The 17,849-nt window shown below is 39.7% G+C and overlaps 1 protein-coding gene across 1 annotated transcript in view; it reads right to left on the bottom strand.

Moving 5' to 3' along the window:
• otogl (otogelin-like) overlaps positions 1–17,849 on the bottom strand; it is an 84,023-nt gene that overhangs the window by 42,217 nt on the left and 23,957 nt on the right. The window contains exons 11-24 of the mRNA XM_061925020.2: positions 16,189–16,295; positions 15,987–16,112; positions 11,341–11,449; positions 11,226–11,272; positions 11,008–11,153; positions 10,808–10,934; positions 10,559–10,736; positions 8,078–8,202; positions 6,669–6,878; positions 6,297–6,465; positions 3,375–3,449; positions 3,222–3,265; positions 2,842–3,007; positions 34–141 (exon numbers count right to left, since the gene is read on the bottom strand). Coding sequence (XP_061781004.2) covers positions 34–141; positions 2,842–3,007; positions 3,222–3,265; positions 3,375–3,449; positions 6,297–6,465; positions 6,669–6,878; positions 8,078–8,202; positions 10,559–10,736; positions 10,808–10,934; positions 11,008–11,153; positions 11,226–11,272; positions 11,341–11,449; positions 15,987–16,112; positions 16,189–16,295 — 1,737 coding nt within the window. The remainder of the gene's footprint in view (positions 1–33; positions 142–2,841; positions 3,008–3,221; positions 3,266–3,374; positions 3,450–6,296; positions 6,466–6,668; positions 6,879–8,077; positions 8,203–10,558; positions 10,737–10,807; positions 10,935–11,007; positions 11,154–11,225; positions 11,273–11,340; positions 11,450–15,986; positions 16,113–16,188; positions 16,296–17,849) is intronic.

Here is a 17,849-nt window from a genome sequence, read left to right as displayed (position 1 = left end):
AATCTCTCTCACTAATGCAGCAAGGGCACATACCATTTATAACAGGGTGTTTGCACAGTCTCTGCTGGGAGATACTCCAGGCCAAGCCAGACACAGGGACAGTTCTCTGGATAGTAACACTCCCCACGGTGCAGCACCAGCCTTTAAATAGAACATGGTAAATATATGCTTTCAAACTCCTATTGTCGGAGCCATTCTGCAAATATAAAAGATGGTTAAAAGATTTGTGTGAAGATATCTTGCAAATGATACTGTAAAAAAATGACTGTAAAAACTACATCAATCGATTGTTAAATAGCAACAGTAAAACACAGAAAAATCAAAAATAGGTTATCACAGTTGTAAATGCAGCGGATTTTCTGCAAACCAAGAAACATTCATGTTCTAGATCAGTGGTTCTCAAATGGGGGTACGCGTACCCCTGGGGGTACTTGAAGGTATGCCAAGGGGTACGTGAGATTTTTTTTTTAATTCTAAAAATAGCAACAATTCAAAAATCCTTTATAAATATATTTATTGAATAATACTCCAACAAAATATGAATGTAAGTTCATAAACTGACCATCAAATCAAGTAAGCTATTCAATTCATTACAATGCAACAATGCAATATTCAGTGTTGACAGCTAGATTTTTTGTGGACATGTTCCATAAATATTGATGTTAAAGATTTCTTTTTTTGTGAAGAAATGTTTAGAATTAAGTTCATGAATCCAGATGGATCTCTATTGCAATCCCCAAAGAAGGCACTTTAAGTTGATGATTACTTCTATGTGTAGAAATCTTTATTTATAATTGAATCACTTGTTTCTTTTTCAACACATTTTTAGTTTTTTATATCTTTTTTTCCAAATAGTCCAAGAAAGACCACTACAAATGAGCAATATTTTGCACTGTTATACAATTTAATAAATCAGAAACTAATGACATAGTGCTGTATTTTACTTCTTTATCTCTTTTTTTCAACCAAAAATGCTTTGCTCTGATTAGGAGGTACTTGAATTAGAAAAATGTTCACAGGGGGTACATCACTGAAAAAAGGTTGAGAACCACTGTTCTAGATAATCTTATTTATCTCACCATCTAAAATATAACTTACTTCACTAAATATTATTTATTTTTAATGTTATTACTTATGGAGTGTATTGTGAATAAATTGAGAACAGGAAGTGAACAAAAGTGTTAGCAACTGCTATGTAAAGGAAAAGGGGTAGGATTAAATAAGCTCTGCTTCTTCCTACTCCTTTTCAAACATGTCGAGAGGAAATGGAAATTGCGATGTATCATTCATGTCGTATGCATGCATGTTCCAAATAAACTCAAACTCAAACATTAGATATCCTAAATTACTATGGCTATGATACGTAGAAAACACATGACTTGACTGTGAAAATTATGAAAAATTTTACAATGCATTTGCAAATACTGTAATTTCACAAGCATGCAAAATACCGTATTTTCCGCACTATAAGGCGCACCTAAAAACCTCCAATTTTCTCAAAAGCTGACAGTGCGCCTTATATATGGACCAATATTGAGCCACAACAGGTCTCGCAACCCCGGCCTCTACTGTAGCGTCTATTCTATGCGCCTTATAATGCGGTGCGCCTTATAATGCGGTGCGCCTTATATATGAACAAAGTTTTAAAATAGGCCATTCATTGAAGGTGCGCCTTATAATCCGGTGTGCCTTATAGTGCGGAAAATACGGCTCAAAAATTATTTTAAAAATATATTAAGTCTAAATTAAAGATTTTGCAGATTGTACATTTAAATTTACAGGATACCTTAATTGTTTTTTTGTTAAAGCATTAGCCTAGTTAACATTTGGCTAACAAAATGTTTTCTTCTATGTTTGTGACAAGTCGTTTCAGACATCGAGGGTATATGTCTATGTGCTTCATTGTAAACTGCATCGAAATGAACCACACTGTGTGTTTAAGTGTGTTGGAACTGGTTGCAAGCAGCTACTTAACAGAAACTTAAGACTCATTTTGAAGAGCTTACTGGAAGGAACATGTTGCGAAAGGCCATGTTGTGAGTTGTCCAGTGAACGGTTGTACAAATACTTTAAAGTTAAAATCCTCATGTACCGCTCACATGTCTTGGAAACAGGCATTTTGCAGATACTAGTATTGGTGACAGGGCACCACTGTAGAGCAGTGGTTAGCGCTTGTGCCTCTCAACGAGAAGGTCCTGGTTTGGATTACCGGGCTAGGAGTCTTTCTGTGTGGAGTTTTCATGTTCTCCCCATGACTGCTTGGGTTCTCTCCGGGTACTCTGGCTTCCTTTGACTTTCAAAGACATGCACCTGGGTATAGGTTGATTGTTTTACGGTGAATTCCTGGCAAACACAGCTGCCGGTATTTTACCGTAAATTCTATGTTGGTTTTTTTGCAAACAGGTTAGCAATACATCCGTTTTTCTCATAGTAATTTACTATAAGAAAAAACAGTTAACTGTATAATTAACAGATTAAACTGTAACTACATTGTGACTGTATTAAATACGGTGAATTCCTGGTAACCTTATTAGCCTAAATTGTGCAGGTTTTTTTTTTACAGCTAAGGTTTCACAACATTTTTGTGTTAGCGCACTGTGGCTTTAACAAAGACTATTAATTGTCGTTGACCACTCTCTAATTACATTTTATCTTGCAGACAGCCTCCAGTTTCAGTCCTTTTATGCTAAACCATTTGCATATATTTGAAAATTAATCTATTTAATGAGATCATGGTGTCAGTTTTCTGCCAAGTTACATTTGCACTGGTGTAAAGTACCTGTCAGGAAATATCCAGCGCCTTTAAGATAAAAAGACAAACAAAAAGAGAGTTTGTATTACCCAGCAGGGCAGATGCAGCCCGGGATGCATGGCGTGTTTGGTGGGCAGGTGACGTTCAACATGAGGTTGCGGCAGGTCGGCGCGCAGGCCACTCCTCCTCTCAGCTCGGTGCAACTATGGTACACTTTCCCCGCGGGACACTCCCCAGTCTCTGCACTATCTGTCTCTATATAAACACATGCAACACACAGAGACGCAGGTAAATCAATGCTCGTGTCCTCTTCATCAACCACAGCAGGTAGTCATGGGAACCAAGCTAGATTTCAGCAAGAGGGACACAGCCTAAAACAGCACTTTGTTTTCCGAAGAAACAAGAACTGATAGAAGGGGTAGAGCAAAGGTGGTGGTGGTGGTGGGGGGGTCGGGGGTAGGGGGGCTACCTTTTTCTTCTGGCTCACACTCTAGCTTCCCATTCCTGCACAGGCTAGTAAAAGACAGAAAGGGAGAGAAAACAGTTAGCTTAAGTGCATTTTGGCCATCATTATTGCGAACAATGACTTTCTACTTTTCAGAGCAGGCCAGCTGTGACTCACCAAAGACCAGATGCGCTGAAGACGACCTCTCCTGGCTGTGATACGCCAGCCATTGTGTAACAGTGGCACTGAGCCCTGTCGATGACATAAATGCCATTACATTTAACACGGAATGATGATGATGATGACACTAACGGTTGCTTCTTCCAAATTGCAGCTTATGATCATCCTTCTGACAGTACATAAAATTACCATAAACATGCTAAAATAGCACAATGTAACAATGAATATTATTAAAAATAATTTAAGTTCAAGTCATGTTTTTTTTAACTAATGGTATTCAGTACCAGTCAAATGTGTGGACACACGTGTTCTTGCTATTGATTAAGGTGGTGTGCCAAAACCTTTGGCTGGTACAGTATGATTTGAGAGGGGCCAGACTAAATGATAGAAGGCAACTGCAACAACAGTTGGTGAAACCTCTGAGGAAAAACAGTCAGAAGAAGAGCAAGATCAACTGGTAGTGCATGGTTGACTTTCATTTAAAAGATGGAGGACAAAAATACAGAAACAAAACAAAAAGCCATAACAACATCAACAACGAGAAAAGCACTCTCAGGCCGCTGACCTTGCCAGGCCCCACCTTCCAATAGTAAAAAAGTCCTGAATCCCAACTGCTAAAATAGTTTTTTATCCCAGTTCTTACATTTACAGACCGTTTAATGAAATTGTGCTCATAAATTTCAGAGCTATCCTTAGCAGAATGAAAGAACAAAGCAGAGCCTCTTGTCAGTCATCCACTGTCTTTGTCTTTGTGAGTGGAGGCAATGACGCAAGCACAGACAGACAGAAGTTGAAGCTCGTAACGCAAACGTAAGGTAACGTACTAGAAATGATTCAGATCAGCCGCAAAATGTCATGACTTGTTCTTTATCCTATTGATATTTCCTGAAAGTTTCATGAAAATACACCCAAGGGTGTTTGTGCTATATATAGTGGTGTAGTTTCTGCTAGTCTCAGAAATAACATGTTTTACATATGATGAACGATTACATTTATTCTAGACCAGGCAGCCAGACAGTTCTTGTAAGCTATTGTTCATTATCCTTGGCAGGTAATAAAGTATGATCAGTACGTGTGACATGCAGACGTGGATAATATACACTTAACAAAACCAAAGCTTAGTAAATCCATCAATGGTAAGCCGAGTCTGAACAGGTCTCCATGAGCAATAATGTCATAATGCTTAGGTAAGTGTTTCTTAACCATAGGGCCCAAAAAATATCTGTTTCTCAGCTGTGGTCTGTATGGGCCGCAGCGGCGCTCTGTTGTAATACACATTACGACCACTAGTGGCATTAATATCATGCTCAAAACAAACAGAAAAGGCTGGAGCTTAAGTCTTAAAGAAGTATCTTGGGTGTAAAAATCATGACTTAAGTGGTGATGCTGTATTTTTATTTGCACTTTGATTTTAATTACCGTACAGTTTACTGAACGAACAGATTTTTTTAGTATTAATTTAGTTAGAATGTATTTATTTCAGTAATTGTAGTTGTATGTAAATTAATTTTTCATCAGTTTTTAGAGTCCCTTCTATTGCATATATGATTAGTATCTATTTTTGTAATCAACCTGACCTAAGCCTTGATAATAATCTTTGTGATTAACACATTGTTTCATATCATTTGATAAGGTTCATCATGGTATACACTTAACTGTAAGAAGGTAAGATATAATTATTGAGTATGATTAAAATTAAGAGTAAGATTACGAATGAAGTGTTAATATTTGAGTGAGCACCTGGCCCCTCTGTAGTGGAAAAGTTGGGCCCAGAGGTCAAAATGTTAAGAACCCCTGGCTTAGATCATTTCAACAGTTAGTTGTGACCGAAAATTTGCAGGCAGCATATCCCTTCCCCTTCGAGCTGTCCTGGATGAACTGAAATTATTTTTTCCAATCATTTTGGAACTTGCAAGCGTACTTCTTCTTACTCGTCGTCGCCATGTCTCTTCTTCGTTCTTCTGCTTCATCTCTGTTATGTTTTTGGACATTGCTACTTGCCGTAGTTTTGAAGCAATGCATGATGGGAATCCGGATGTTGTGTGTCAGTGTATTAACATGCCGGCTGGAATAAACACACGCTGAGAAATAGCTCCGTGCCTGCCTACTTTATGGGTTATAGATAAACCTATGGATAACGGAGACATATATAATAGTCTCCTTTTCAGGTGAGAGAGGACGCTAAAGGCAGTGCCTTTAAGGCACGCCCCCAATATTGTTGTCCGGTTGTAAATCGGGAGAAATTCGGGAGAATGGTTGCTCCGGGAGATTTTTGGGAGGGGCACTGAAAATCGGGAGGGTTGGCAAGTATGGTCTTGGGTTTTATGAAAACTATTTGCATCATGGCCTTTAGCGAAGAAAAATCCATAAATTAGCCACACAGTTTTATAAGCCGCATAGTTCAAAGCGTGGGAAAAAAGTAGCGGCTTACAGGACGGAATTTAGAGTACATCAGTGGAATGAAAGAAATGGCGTGAACCTCGTCTGTCACACACACACACACACACACACACACACACACACACACACACACACACACACACACACACACACACACACACACACACACACACACACACACACACACACACACACACAAACACAAACATGTAACATAGTAGAAATTATCCCTATAAGCCCCGACATCAGTTGTTACCTATCCCATAGCGGACATTTATTGAAAGTTTCATGAAAATCCGCCCATAATTTTTAGAATTACTTTGCCAACTAACTTAAAGACTGACAAGCTAACGGCAACGACGACATAACTTCCTGGCAGAGATCATAACAAATTCCTTGCAGGTGTACTTTAGCTTCATTTAAAAGGAGACATAGGCAACGAGGAGACAGACTCAGAGAAGAGGAAAAAGGTGAGCAATTTGAAATTAAATAGCAGAGATTAAGAAAATGGAGCCTTACAGTCGCACGCATCGCTGGCGAACGTCGTCATAGTAACTGCCGTCAGGACATCCACACCCTTCCGCGCAGTCGTCGGGGTTACACATTTCCAGGCTGGACAAAGCACGACAGGACCGCCCGCAGGATGACACGCACGAGTGGTAGAGCATCCCTCCGAGACACACCACTCCTATATGTACACACGCATGCATCCAATAATGTCTCGAATTATTAACTGCAAACAAAGTCAAACCCCAGCAACAGCTAAAACACAGAAAAACTTTCTGCCACAAAATAAACCCATAAGGCATGTCACCACCAGTTATTATGGCAATTATGCAAAAACATTGCTGCATATCTCACACAAAAACACTCGCTCCCCTCAACACTCACCACAGTCAGAGACATGTGCCCTGAAAGGAACATCAATGCCGTGCTTGGAGCAGAGCAGTGTATAGTGAGCTAGAGAGGTGCACAGACAACTGCTCCCACAACGGCAGGCCTGGTAGCGACACTGCTGTTGGTAGATGTTGGGACTGATGTAGCCATGACACGGGGCGAACACGCTCCCCAGGAGCACCTCACACTGGGAGGCATAGAATACTGCAATAGAAACACATTATATCGGCTTATATTTGGGATTGTGGACAATGTTGCATGTATGGCTTTGAGCTCATAAACCTCACATGGACTGTTTTGAGTTAGAAGTAGTCCCGGGAGGAGAGCATTTTGATCATTTTTTATTTGTAAAAACTAAAAAATGCTACAAACAGATATTATATATCAAAACTTAGTGTCAGCTTTGTGTTAGAAGTGAGTAATTGTGTTATTAGTAGTATAAAATGTCTGCCTTTTCTCATTACATTATGTCTTTTTGCTTTTTTTCTCACATTTTCACTGTTGTTTTTTTCCCGCAATATGTTGCGGGCCAACGAAACTCGAGCTTTGGTCCGAAAAAGGCCCCCTGGACGCACTTGGGACACCCCTTTAATAACTAATGATAGTATACTTTGTCACTAATTACACAAAGATGACAACATTTGGTCTTTAAATATATGTAATCAGTCTATATGTCTGACTTCAGCGTTCATTTTTGCAATACTTTTTGTATACTTTGACTTTTTGTTATGTGGCCCTTCGTAAAAAAAAAAAGTTTAGAAATCTCTGTGGTAGAGATTTACCCGAAGAGTCAGATTGGCTCGTACAAGCACATGCATCCTCCTCTGTTGCCTTTTTTAATACAAAGTAGTTTACAGTTCTAACTTAATCTGTCAGTAGACTCCATACGAAAACGCTAAAACTACATGCCTGGCGGGGAAAAGACACCATCGAAGTGGAGCTCACAAAAAGGCGCATCCTGAAGATACGGTGAGAAAGCGGCTGAAAAATGGTCTGTAAAACATTATCTGGGCAAAATTTTGACCAAATAATCACCATTACATGTTATGTAGACCACAAGGAAGTGTTTTAATTGTAGAAAATTATAATATGACCCATTAAAAGTAATATCCAAACAGTGGGCATTCATCTATAAAAATATGGAGAAGCTGCTGATGGCGTATTTGACGCAGAAGAAGCTGGAGGGAAGAGGGAGGGAGAGCAGTCTGCTCTCCAATATAAATGATGTGCATTATTATTACATTCATTCATGAAACCACTTTAGTTGTAAGTAGTGCAGTAGTGCAAATGTGTTCTTTTTAAAATACATGTTAAATTTTTAAATAATTTTAGTTTTGGGGAGTCAATTAATTTCAACGAGAGATGTTGCTTTGAGATAGAAGTGTTTGGCTGGGGATACTCACCATTCTGTAGGTTTATCTCGCAGGGGTCAACAATGGGCAGGTTAACCGGGGCTACACAAGCTGAAGACACCTTCCAAGCATTAGCATGGAGCTGCGGTGTTCCCTCTATCATGCCTGCAGGAGACCTACGCACAAATGTACATTAAAGGGGCCCTGTTTTGCAAGATTGTTCTTCCCTGTTGGTAAATGCGGTGGTGTATTTGGGATGTGCATATGTCCCAAAAATTTAAAATCAAATTGTGGAGGCATTGTGGAGATAATCATAAAACAATCAACGAGCCGTTTGGAATTTGCCCATTTAGTGACGTTTTTCTGAAGTGTGACGTCAGCTGATTATCCCTATACGGTAGAGATTTACCCAAAGTGTTGTGTGCGCTTGCGCCATTGTAATTTGGCGATGTAGTCAATAACTTCCTTTTTCTACATCCCCTAGTTGTGGGGCAGACTGGCTCGTACATGCACATGCATCCTCTGCCATTGCCATCTCTAATACAAAGCGGCGTATAGTTCAAACTTAATCTGTCAGTAGACTTGCAATGGAAGCGCTAAAACTAAGATGGCGGGGAGAAGACACAGTCAAAGTGGAGGCATGTAAATAAGACGGCTCACAAAACGGTGCATCCTAAGAGACGGTCAGAGAGCGGCTTAAAAACGGTCTGAAAAAGATACATTTTAAACATCAGTTTCTACAGTTATGCTGATGATACACAGTTGTACGTCGCCTGATGACAGACGACCAATAGATACCCTTTTTAACTGCATTGTAGACATCAAGTCATGGATGGCAGTGAATTTATACATCGCCTGATGACAGACGACCAATAGATACCCTTTTTAACTGCATTGTAGACATCAAGTCATGGATGGCAGTGAATTTCCTACTACTCAACCAGGACACAACAGAGGTTTTAGGTATAGGCCCTGAAGGCCAGAGGGATAAACTTTAATCAAAATTACAAGATTTTAAAGCAACACAATCTATAAAAAATCTGGGCATAATTTTTCACTCCGAGCTGACTTTTATCCCACATATTAAAAATATTACAAAAATAGTTTTTTATCATCTTAAGAACATAGCCAGAGTCTGCCCGTTTCTCTCTCAGGCCAACACAGAGGCGCTAATGCATGCTTTTATTTCCTGTCGTTTGGACTAATGTAATGCCCTGCTCTCTGGTCTTCCCAAAAAGAATATCAGAAGTCTGCAAATATTACAAAACTCAGCTGCACGCGTGCTGACGAGGACCAGAGGGCGGCAGCACATTACACCAGTTTTAAAGTTGCTGCATTGGCTCCCCTTTCTCTTCAGGGTCAATTTTATAGTTATTTTATTAGTTTTTAAAAGTCGTAATGGCCTTGCGCCTTCTTATCTATCTGACCTGCTTTTACCGTATCAACCCATTGCGGATCCGAAGGTTCTCTGGTACTTGCCTTTTATCTTTACCAAATACCAGAACCAGGCATTTAGCCACTATGGCTCCCACCTATGGAACAGCTTGCCAGAGAGCCTAGGTCCCTATCCTCACCTATGGTCATGAGCTTTGGGTTATGACCGAGAGGACAAGATCACGGGTACAAACAGCCAAAATTAGTTTCCTCTGTTGGGTGGGGGGTCTCTCCCTTAAAGATAGGGTGAGAAGCTCTGTCAGGTCAAAGTAAAGCCGCTGCTCCTCCAAATCTAGAGGAGCCAGATGAGGTGGTTCGGACATCTGGTCAGATGCCCCCCGAATGCCTCCCTGGGGAGGTGTTAAGGGCACGTCCGACCAGTAGGAGACCACGGGAAAGACCCAGGACACGGTGGAAAGACTGTCTCCCAGCTGGCCTGGGAATGCCTCAGGATCCCTGGGGAGAAGCTGGACAAAGTGGCTGAGGAGAGGGAAGTCTGGGCTTTTCTGCTTAGGCTGCTGCATCCACGAACCGACTTCGGATAAGCGGAAGAAGACGGATGGATGGGCTAAAGACACACACTTTTAATCAGTCTTTTTACTGATCATGTTAAACTCTTATGTTTTCATTTATTGTGTTGTTGTCTATCTTAATTATTAATATTACTACTATTATTATCTCAATGTTACATTTTTATTAACTTATTAATGTATTATTTATATTTTATTTTTGCATATATTGTATCTTGTGTTTCATACTATTTTTTTAGATGGCGTTAATTTTAATTATTCTCCAGTGTGGATGCCTCAAAGGTGGCATTTTTCCTCAAATCCTCAGTGCCATGCCATGTTTTTGTTTTGCTATTGGTAATAGTGCTGTGTGTGTCATTTTTTGTGTTTGCCACTTGCCTGTGTATAAAAAGTGCTAAAAGATAAGGTTTGATTTGATTAGATAAACTATTCATAATGTTGACCAAAGAACCACCATGACATGTTATGTAGGCCGCAATGAAGTGTTTTAGATGTAGAAAAAAAATCATAATACGACGCGTTTAAAACAGACTTGATTTGTAAAAGTGGTCCTTGCCGGAAAACTCACAGGAAGTCATCTCTAAGATTCCCGTTCAAGGTTCCACATAGGCCAAGCGTCAGTCCTCGCCAGCGGCTGTCCAGCTGCAGATGGATTCGCCCTCCTCTGCCGTCATATTGCAGCTTCAGCCCGATCTTTGCCTTTAGTTGTGTGAACACAGAGGTCAGCTTGCGCACATCCAATGCATCTATACATGAGAAATAAAGGAGTTCATTACTGCCCCGTTAATGATTTAAAAGAAGAATATTTAATAGCCACCATCAAAATAGGGCAGGACAGGTGCCGAGTTGACTCCGACCATCACGCCACCTTCCCTGGTCAGAGTGATCTGACGACTCACATCTTCCTCCATCACTAGTGTCACAGACTGAATACACACCTGCTTCTGTACGCAGCAACAACAGGTAAGCAAACACGTGTATGCATGCACACATGCTCATGGGTCGGATCAGTAGCACCTCAGTGCAGGTTGTGTACTGCAGCGTGACGGTGAAACTGCTGCTGCCCCGGCTCTTAATGAGGACGTACTGGCAAGCTCCCGGCTGGAGAAACATTCTCCCGTCGAACGTGGTCACAAACACGTCCCCCACTACAGAACATTCCGCTGAGGTGCAACAAAAAAACTACATATAACGATGGATGCGCAGCTTTTTCTGGATAGCATGGACAACCTCACCTGTGCAGTTGTTCTCAGTGCAGTTCCACACTCCTCCCATGCAGACACTTAAAAAGAAGACATTCAGGAGCCCCTTGGGCAAACTTGAATAGTTTTCTACACAGAATACACTTACCAAACATTGCAACCCTGTCGAAGCGTGTGCCCGTGCACGTATGATGTACCGTGGTAAACACATGGACACTGAGAAGCAGCGATGCACGTTCCATTTTGTAGGATGAGCCCTGATGGAAAATGATATGACCATCAGATTTTGCATGAGCAGGAAGTGTGTAAAAGTAGTGACCCACCAAAACTTTGGGAATAAACTTCAAAATAAAAGGTACATTTGAAGTGGCGAGGCCACATCGCAGTTCAAATTTTTCATGTTCACCCTAACTCGGTTTTATTTATTTCTTAAGCAAAGATTACATCATTTGGCCTAAATGTAGTCTTCTATTGATTACAGGACAGCACTTGTCTCATTTGGGGGAACGTCTGTTTCCATGCCAACTTTTCTTAACCATTTGTACCAGTTTTCGTGTATTTGGGATCTGCATAAGTCCCGAAAATATGAAATAGTTTCAGAGATATTTATCAAACAAACTTGTTTTCCTTCATACTTCCCTCCCAACTAGCAGTGTGGAATGTACCCCAATTGTGCCATTTTTCCCCAAGTGTGGCATGATCAGATATCTCCAGATATTGTAGAAATTTACTCAAAGTGCTTTGCGCAAATCCGCGGTTGTAGTCCGAAGACATGCACATGCATCCTCCACTGCTGCCATTTCTAATATAAAGTAGCGTATAGTTCGAACTTACAGTAAGAAAGGGATCATATTGCTTCATTCCTGGGTGAATCTTGCATGAGCAGAAGGTCGGGGGTTAATGATTTTGAAATGCCACTCTACTTAACAACTGACGCTGTAGTCAAAGTTGAAATTGCCACTAAACACATTTAAAGATATTCAAAATGGCTAATGTGGATAGTGCACCCTCCCAATTCGTTACGTTTCATGTGTCAGGTAGACAGTGACAAATGGGACCACATAAATCCCCTCTCATATGAATCTCTCAGTAGACTCCATATGGAAGCACTAAAAACTAAAACAAAGATGTCGGGGAGAAGACACAGTCGAAGTCGAGGCACGTAAATAAGACGGCACATCCTAAAGAGACGGTCAGAAAGCAGCTTGAAAACTTTCTGTAAAACAATCTGCGCAACATTTTGACCAAAGATCCACCATTTCATGTTATGTAGATCACATGGAAGTGTTTTAAATGTAGGGGGGAAAAAAAAATCACAATATGACCCTTCTGAAGGGGAACTGTACTTTTTTTTGGAATCGTTCACATACCTAACGAGAGACAAGAAGACAAAAAGGTGGGTTTTTTTGCATTCTAATTTATAAAAATCGTCTCGTTTTTGGTGGCTGGCAGTGCAGCTAATGGGAGCAATACATTCCGTAACCTGTATAATAACCAAACTGTAGCAACATTATTGTAGGAGTGAACACTGAGGAACTGTTTATCTAGCGTAATAAAACATTGTCTTGCGACGGCATGCTGCGGCATTAGTCGTAAGCTAGCCACGGCAAGAAGTTAGCTAGCTTTTTGCTTTAGCAGCTGAATGGGTTTTTAGTATGTAATGCATAACCCAATGCTATAAGAAACCAATCTGTACTGACTGAAAACATGAACAAACATATTACAGTATCTGTAAAGTATCAGCGCACATTTCATGTTTTGTTTGTACACAGCTAGCTTGACACCGTATGTACTTTAGTTGTACTAAGACGCATGACAGGCTGCGTGTGTCATGATCAATATTAAAGTGACCCACTCGATGGACAATTGTGCGTTGGGTCCAGCTGGCCGGGGACATTTTCAGTTGATTTTGGGTAAGCACTCCATTTATGTCTGTATAGCTTGGCTCCAAGTTCCACATTTGCAGCTTACGTCACACCGATCTCACTCACTTGGCTTCCCTCTGTTTGTGCTCGCTTCTATAAGTAGCAGTTAATTCTTTGCATATTAAGGTTAAAAAAGATCAAATTGTGAATCCTAATTTGTCCAAAAATAGTTGTCTTCATTGTCTGTTACCAAGTTTGCCATGATTACAACACACTCGCGTTTGTTTCTGGAAGTAGGAACACACATTTGTTGCCAGAAGTCGGAAGTGCGAAGTTGCATAAAAGTAAAGTAAATAACGAACATATTACATCTTGTTATGAACGTGTCTGTTACTACATAATATATATAGACTTGCAGTATCTATATAAAATATTGATGGAGGGTTTTAAAGTTGGTTTAGACGGCTTTGAAGTCTACAATGGTGACTTTCATCAGCTGCTTTTTGCAAGTGTTTTTTTATGATCTTTAGAATCCTAAAAAAAAAATGTGTTCTAGTCTCTCATGATTGTGAACGATAGGCAAAAAAAAAAAAAAAAAAGTGCAGTTCTCCTTTAAGTGGTTGTTTTTCGTTTTAATTGGCGAGTAAAACTATTGATGCACTTCATTTTCGATTCCTGTCTCATCAATAACACATCTCCGCATTGGTGAGCCTTGTACGTGACAACAAATGACAACAACGAGACAGTGGTTGGACTCAATTCTAACAACGTTGGCGCCATCTTCGCTGCGACGATCAATTTGACACAGTTCTGGCAGAACAACATATGCTTGTGGTTACAGCACATTGAAGCCCCGTTCCAACTGAGAGGAATTACACAGGAAGCATTTCCACGTAGTGCTGGAAGCCTCAACAACGGCTAGAGCAATGACGCTTGTCTCGAGGCTTATGTATTTCAGTTTCACTTTGTTTCGAACATGAATACACTACAATTACAATGTAATGCATCAAATATTTCCAGTTGTTTCATTACAGCATGTCCGAAAAGGAGTAGGAAGAAGTAGAGCTTTTTTTTAAAATCCTACCCCTTTCCATATCATAGCACTTGTATCCCATTTCTTTGTAACAGAACATTAAATAAATAAATGAGTAATAAATTAAAATACAATAACTAAGTAAACAAATATTAAATACATAAATACATATTAGACATGTAAACATATACACAATAATTTACGTTCTCATAAATAAATAGTTAAGTAATTTATGGTTCACCTAGGAGATGAATGAGATTATCTTTTTTTTTTTTAAAGGTTCAATTATTTTTCTTTGTACTTTGTGAACACTTTGGACGGTCTATTAAACTGAATCATATTGGAGCTTTGTCTGATTTCCTTGCTTAATCCATTCCATAATTTAATTCCACATACTGCTATGCTAAAAGTCTTAAGTTGTACGTGCATACAAATGTTTTAAATTAGATTTTCCTCTAAGGTTATATTTCTCCTCTTTTGTCGAGAAGAATTGTTGTACATTCTTAGGTAGCAGGTTATAGTTTGCTTTAAACATAATTTTAGCTGTTTGCAAATGCACCAAATCGTTGAATTTCAATATTTCTGATTCAATAAATAAAGTGTTTGTATGCTCTCTATATCCAACATCATATATTATTGTAATTGGTCTTTTTTGTAACACATTTAGTGAGTAAAGTGCACATTTGTAGTTATTTCCCCATATTTCTACACAATAACTCAGATAAGGTAACACTAGCGAGCAGTAGAGAATATGGAGTAAAAAATTTTGTCCAGAACATATTTTGGGTAAAACAAAATTGGGTAAAACAACAGTAAAGGTGATTATATGGGTGTTATTTCATGTGTAGAGGCCTCTAAAAATGTTAAAAGCAATATTTTAGTAGGCCGTAAACAGGTTTTTTATGCTCTAACTATAAAAATATTTCATTTATAAATAAGAATCCTACTTTCCGATGACTTTACCACGGTCAAGCCCGGAACCAGTTAGACACGATAAACGAGGAATTGCTGTATATATGAAACATCCTTGTAATTTATTTTATCTGCTGTGTGGGCCAACAGCACAGCAACCAGTTCTTAACATACGGCCATTTTTATTGCACAAACAATTGCAACCTACAAAATCTACCCAGCAACAGGTGCTGCACAAAATAGCCTTTTATAGCACTACAAATATGGTAAATAAGGGGTCGGACGAACAGCAACGAAACGGAAAGTGGAGACAGAGTTAACCTGTCCTTCGTAGCATAGCCATTATCAATGGCATGTGTGTGTAAAGGGAGTCTTGGAAGGGCGGGAAATGGGTCTAAAGTTAGATAACTGTGACTCTCATTGTCTTGTAGCTGTGTGAAAGCATGGGGCATTATGCTGTTTCATGAGTTCTGGGTTAAAGGCAAAGACACACATAATGTATCTCATTTAGGTTCCAGAATAAGAAGTACCAGGAACGAGACAAAAGGAGAAGAACGTGTGTGCGCTCGGCATACACACTCCAAGTTAAGTTTTAGTTTCGATCCCCGTCAAGGCAAGAAAAACCAGGTGGACAAAAACATGAAAGGTGGGCAACCATTTAAGAGATTGCTTCGAACTTTAAACGGCTTGGTTTGCTCTCTCAGCGCGGGCATTTCTGTTGTCTTTTTTGTAGAATATATTGGTAAACTTAAACTCTATTCACCTCCTATCATTTCATAGGTGGACTCTTCCCCCCTAAAGGGAAGAACAGAATAAATTATATGCAAATTAAAGTAAAATCATGCATGTCTGTGCAGGTAAGTGTTTTAAAACTAAAATTTAATTACCGTAAACTGGGGTATTTTTTTAATATAAAACGCCTCTGGGTATGATGCAAGCAATCTACTGTAACAGTTTTTGTCCAAATATTTGTTTCCTCACTACCGTCAGGACAGTAGCAGCCATCCAGGCAATGCAGATTGGTTCCAAGGCACTCCTTTTCAAATGTGCAGGTGGGGGGGCAGCAGCTGATACAGTCTCTGTAGACAAAGCTCTCCTCGCAGCCGTCGTCTTCACGCACAGTTTCACAAAATGAGAAGGACAGAAGATTTTTTTTTTTTTTTGTCAACACTCATTGAGAACTTACTGCAGGAAGAAAAGCTATCTCTCCACTCCCTCACTGGATATCCGACATGAGAGCAGGCCCGGGTGTACTCCACCAAGGCACGGCAAAATGTCTCCTCGTCGTCAGATCTGTGTGAGAAATGAGTCAACTTCCTGTGGAGTTCATTAACAAGTGATGCTATGTTGGACTGTTACCTGGCTAGCATACTAAAAATCAGGGGTGTTTCAATTTGGGCTTTATGCTACCGATTACGATAACATATATTAAGTCTAATTTTTAAAATGTATTCATAAATAGCGCAATTACCATTGTAATAATACCGACACAATATTTAAACTATTCTCTTTAATTACATACAATTGTTTGAGCAAAATAAAGTACTACACAATCACTAAAAAAAAAGCAAAAACTTTAAATTGAAATCTAAATTTGTTTTTTGCCTGTGTCCTGTGTCCAGGGTCTCTTTCCCTAAATTTGCAAACAAGAACAAAAAAACGACCCAATTAATTATTGATCTAACCCTTCTAGTATCGATCGTACGGTATACTGGTATTGTTATTGACAATTCCGCTACATATAGATGTATATATATATATATATATATATATATATATATATATATATATATATATATATATATATATATATATAGATGTATGTATATATATATATATATATATATATATATATATATATATATATAGGGCAGCATGGTGGTACAGGGGTTAGTGCGTCTGCCTCACAATACGAAGGTCATGGGTTCGATCCTGTGCTCGGGTTCTTTCTGTGTGGAGTTTGCATGTTCTCCCCGTGACTGCGTGGGTTCCCTCCGGGTACTCCGGCTTCCTCCCACCTCCAAAGACATGCACCTGGGGATAGGTTGATTGGAAACACTAAATTGGCCCTAGTGTGTGAATGTGAGTGTAAATGTTGTCTGTCTATCTGTGTTGGACCTGCGATGAGGTGGCGACTTGTCCAGGGTGTACCCCGCCTTCCGCCCGAATGCAGCTGAGATAGGCTCCAGCACCCCCCGCGACCCCAAACGGTACAAGCGGTAGAAAATGGATGGATGGATGGATGGATATATATATACATATATATATAAATACACATATACATATATCTTTATATACCGTATTTTCCGCACTTTAATGCGCACCGGATTATAAGGCGCACCTTCAATGAATGGCCTATTTGAAAACTTTGTTCATATATAAGGCGCACCGCATTATAAGGCGCATAGAATAGACGCTACAGTAGAGGCTGGGGTTACGTTATGCATCCATTAGATGGAGCTGCGCTAAAGGGAATGTCAACAAAACAAATAGTGATTGTACTGACACTTCTACTTACTGCTCTCTGTTCAATAACCCACTGTTCGAGTTTGTCCTCCAACTGTAGCCATCTCGCTTTGTTCCCTCGGAAACTCTGTTTTGTCTTCTTTACTTGGCGCAGGTCATCATGTTGCTTCCTTAAATTTCCGCACCATTGATTCGTTAATGTTAAATTCTCTCGCTGCTGCTCTATTCCCGTGGTCTACTGCGTGACTGATCGCCTTGAGTTTAAACTCTGCGTCGTAAGCGTGTCTCTTAATAGGAGCCATTTTTGGTTCTTTACATAAAGTTTAGGTCTCGCAACTACAGGACTTCATTTTCCCCTGTAGAAGAAAAAGTTCTTCTTCT

The sequence above is a fragment of the Nerophis lumbriciformis genome, linkage group LG29, assembly GCF_033978685.3.
Source record: "Nerophis lumbriciformis linkage group LG29, RoL_Nlum_v2.1, whole genome shotgun sequence".
Classification (NCBI taxonomy): domain Eukaryota; kingdom Metazoa; phylum Chordata; class Actinopteri; order Syngnathiformes; family Syngnathidae; genus Nerophis; species Nerophis lumbriciformis.
Note: the sequence above shows the minus strand (reverse complement) of the source record. Positions and strands in the feature narration are given on the sequence as shown.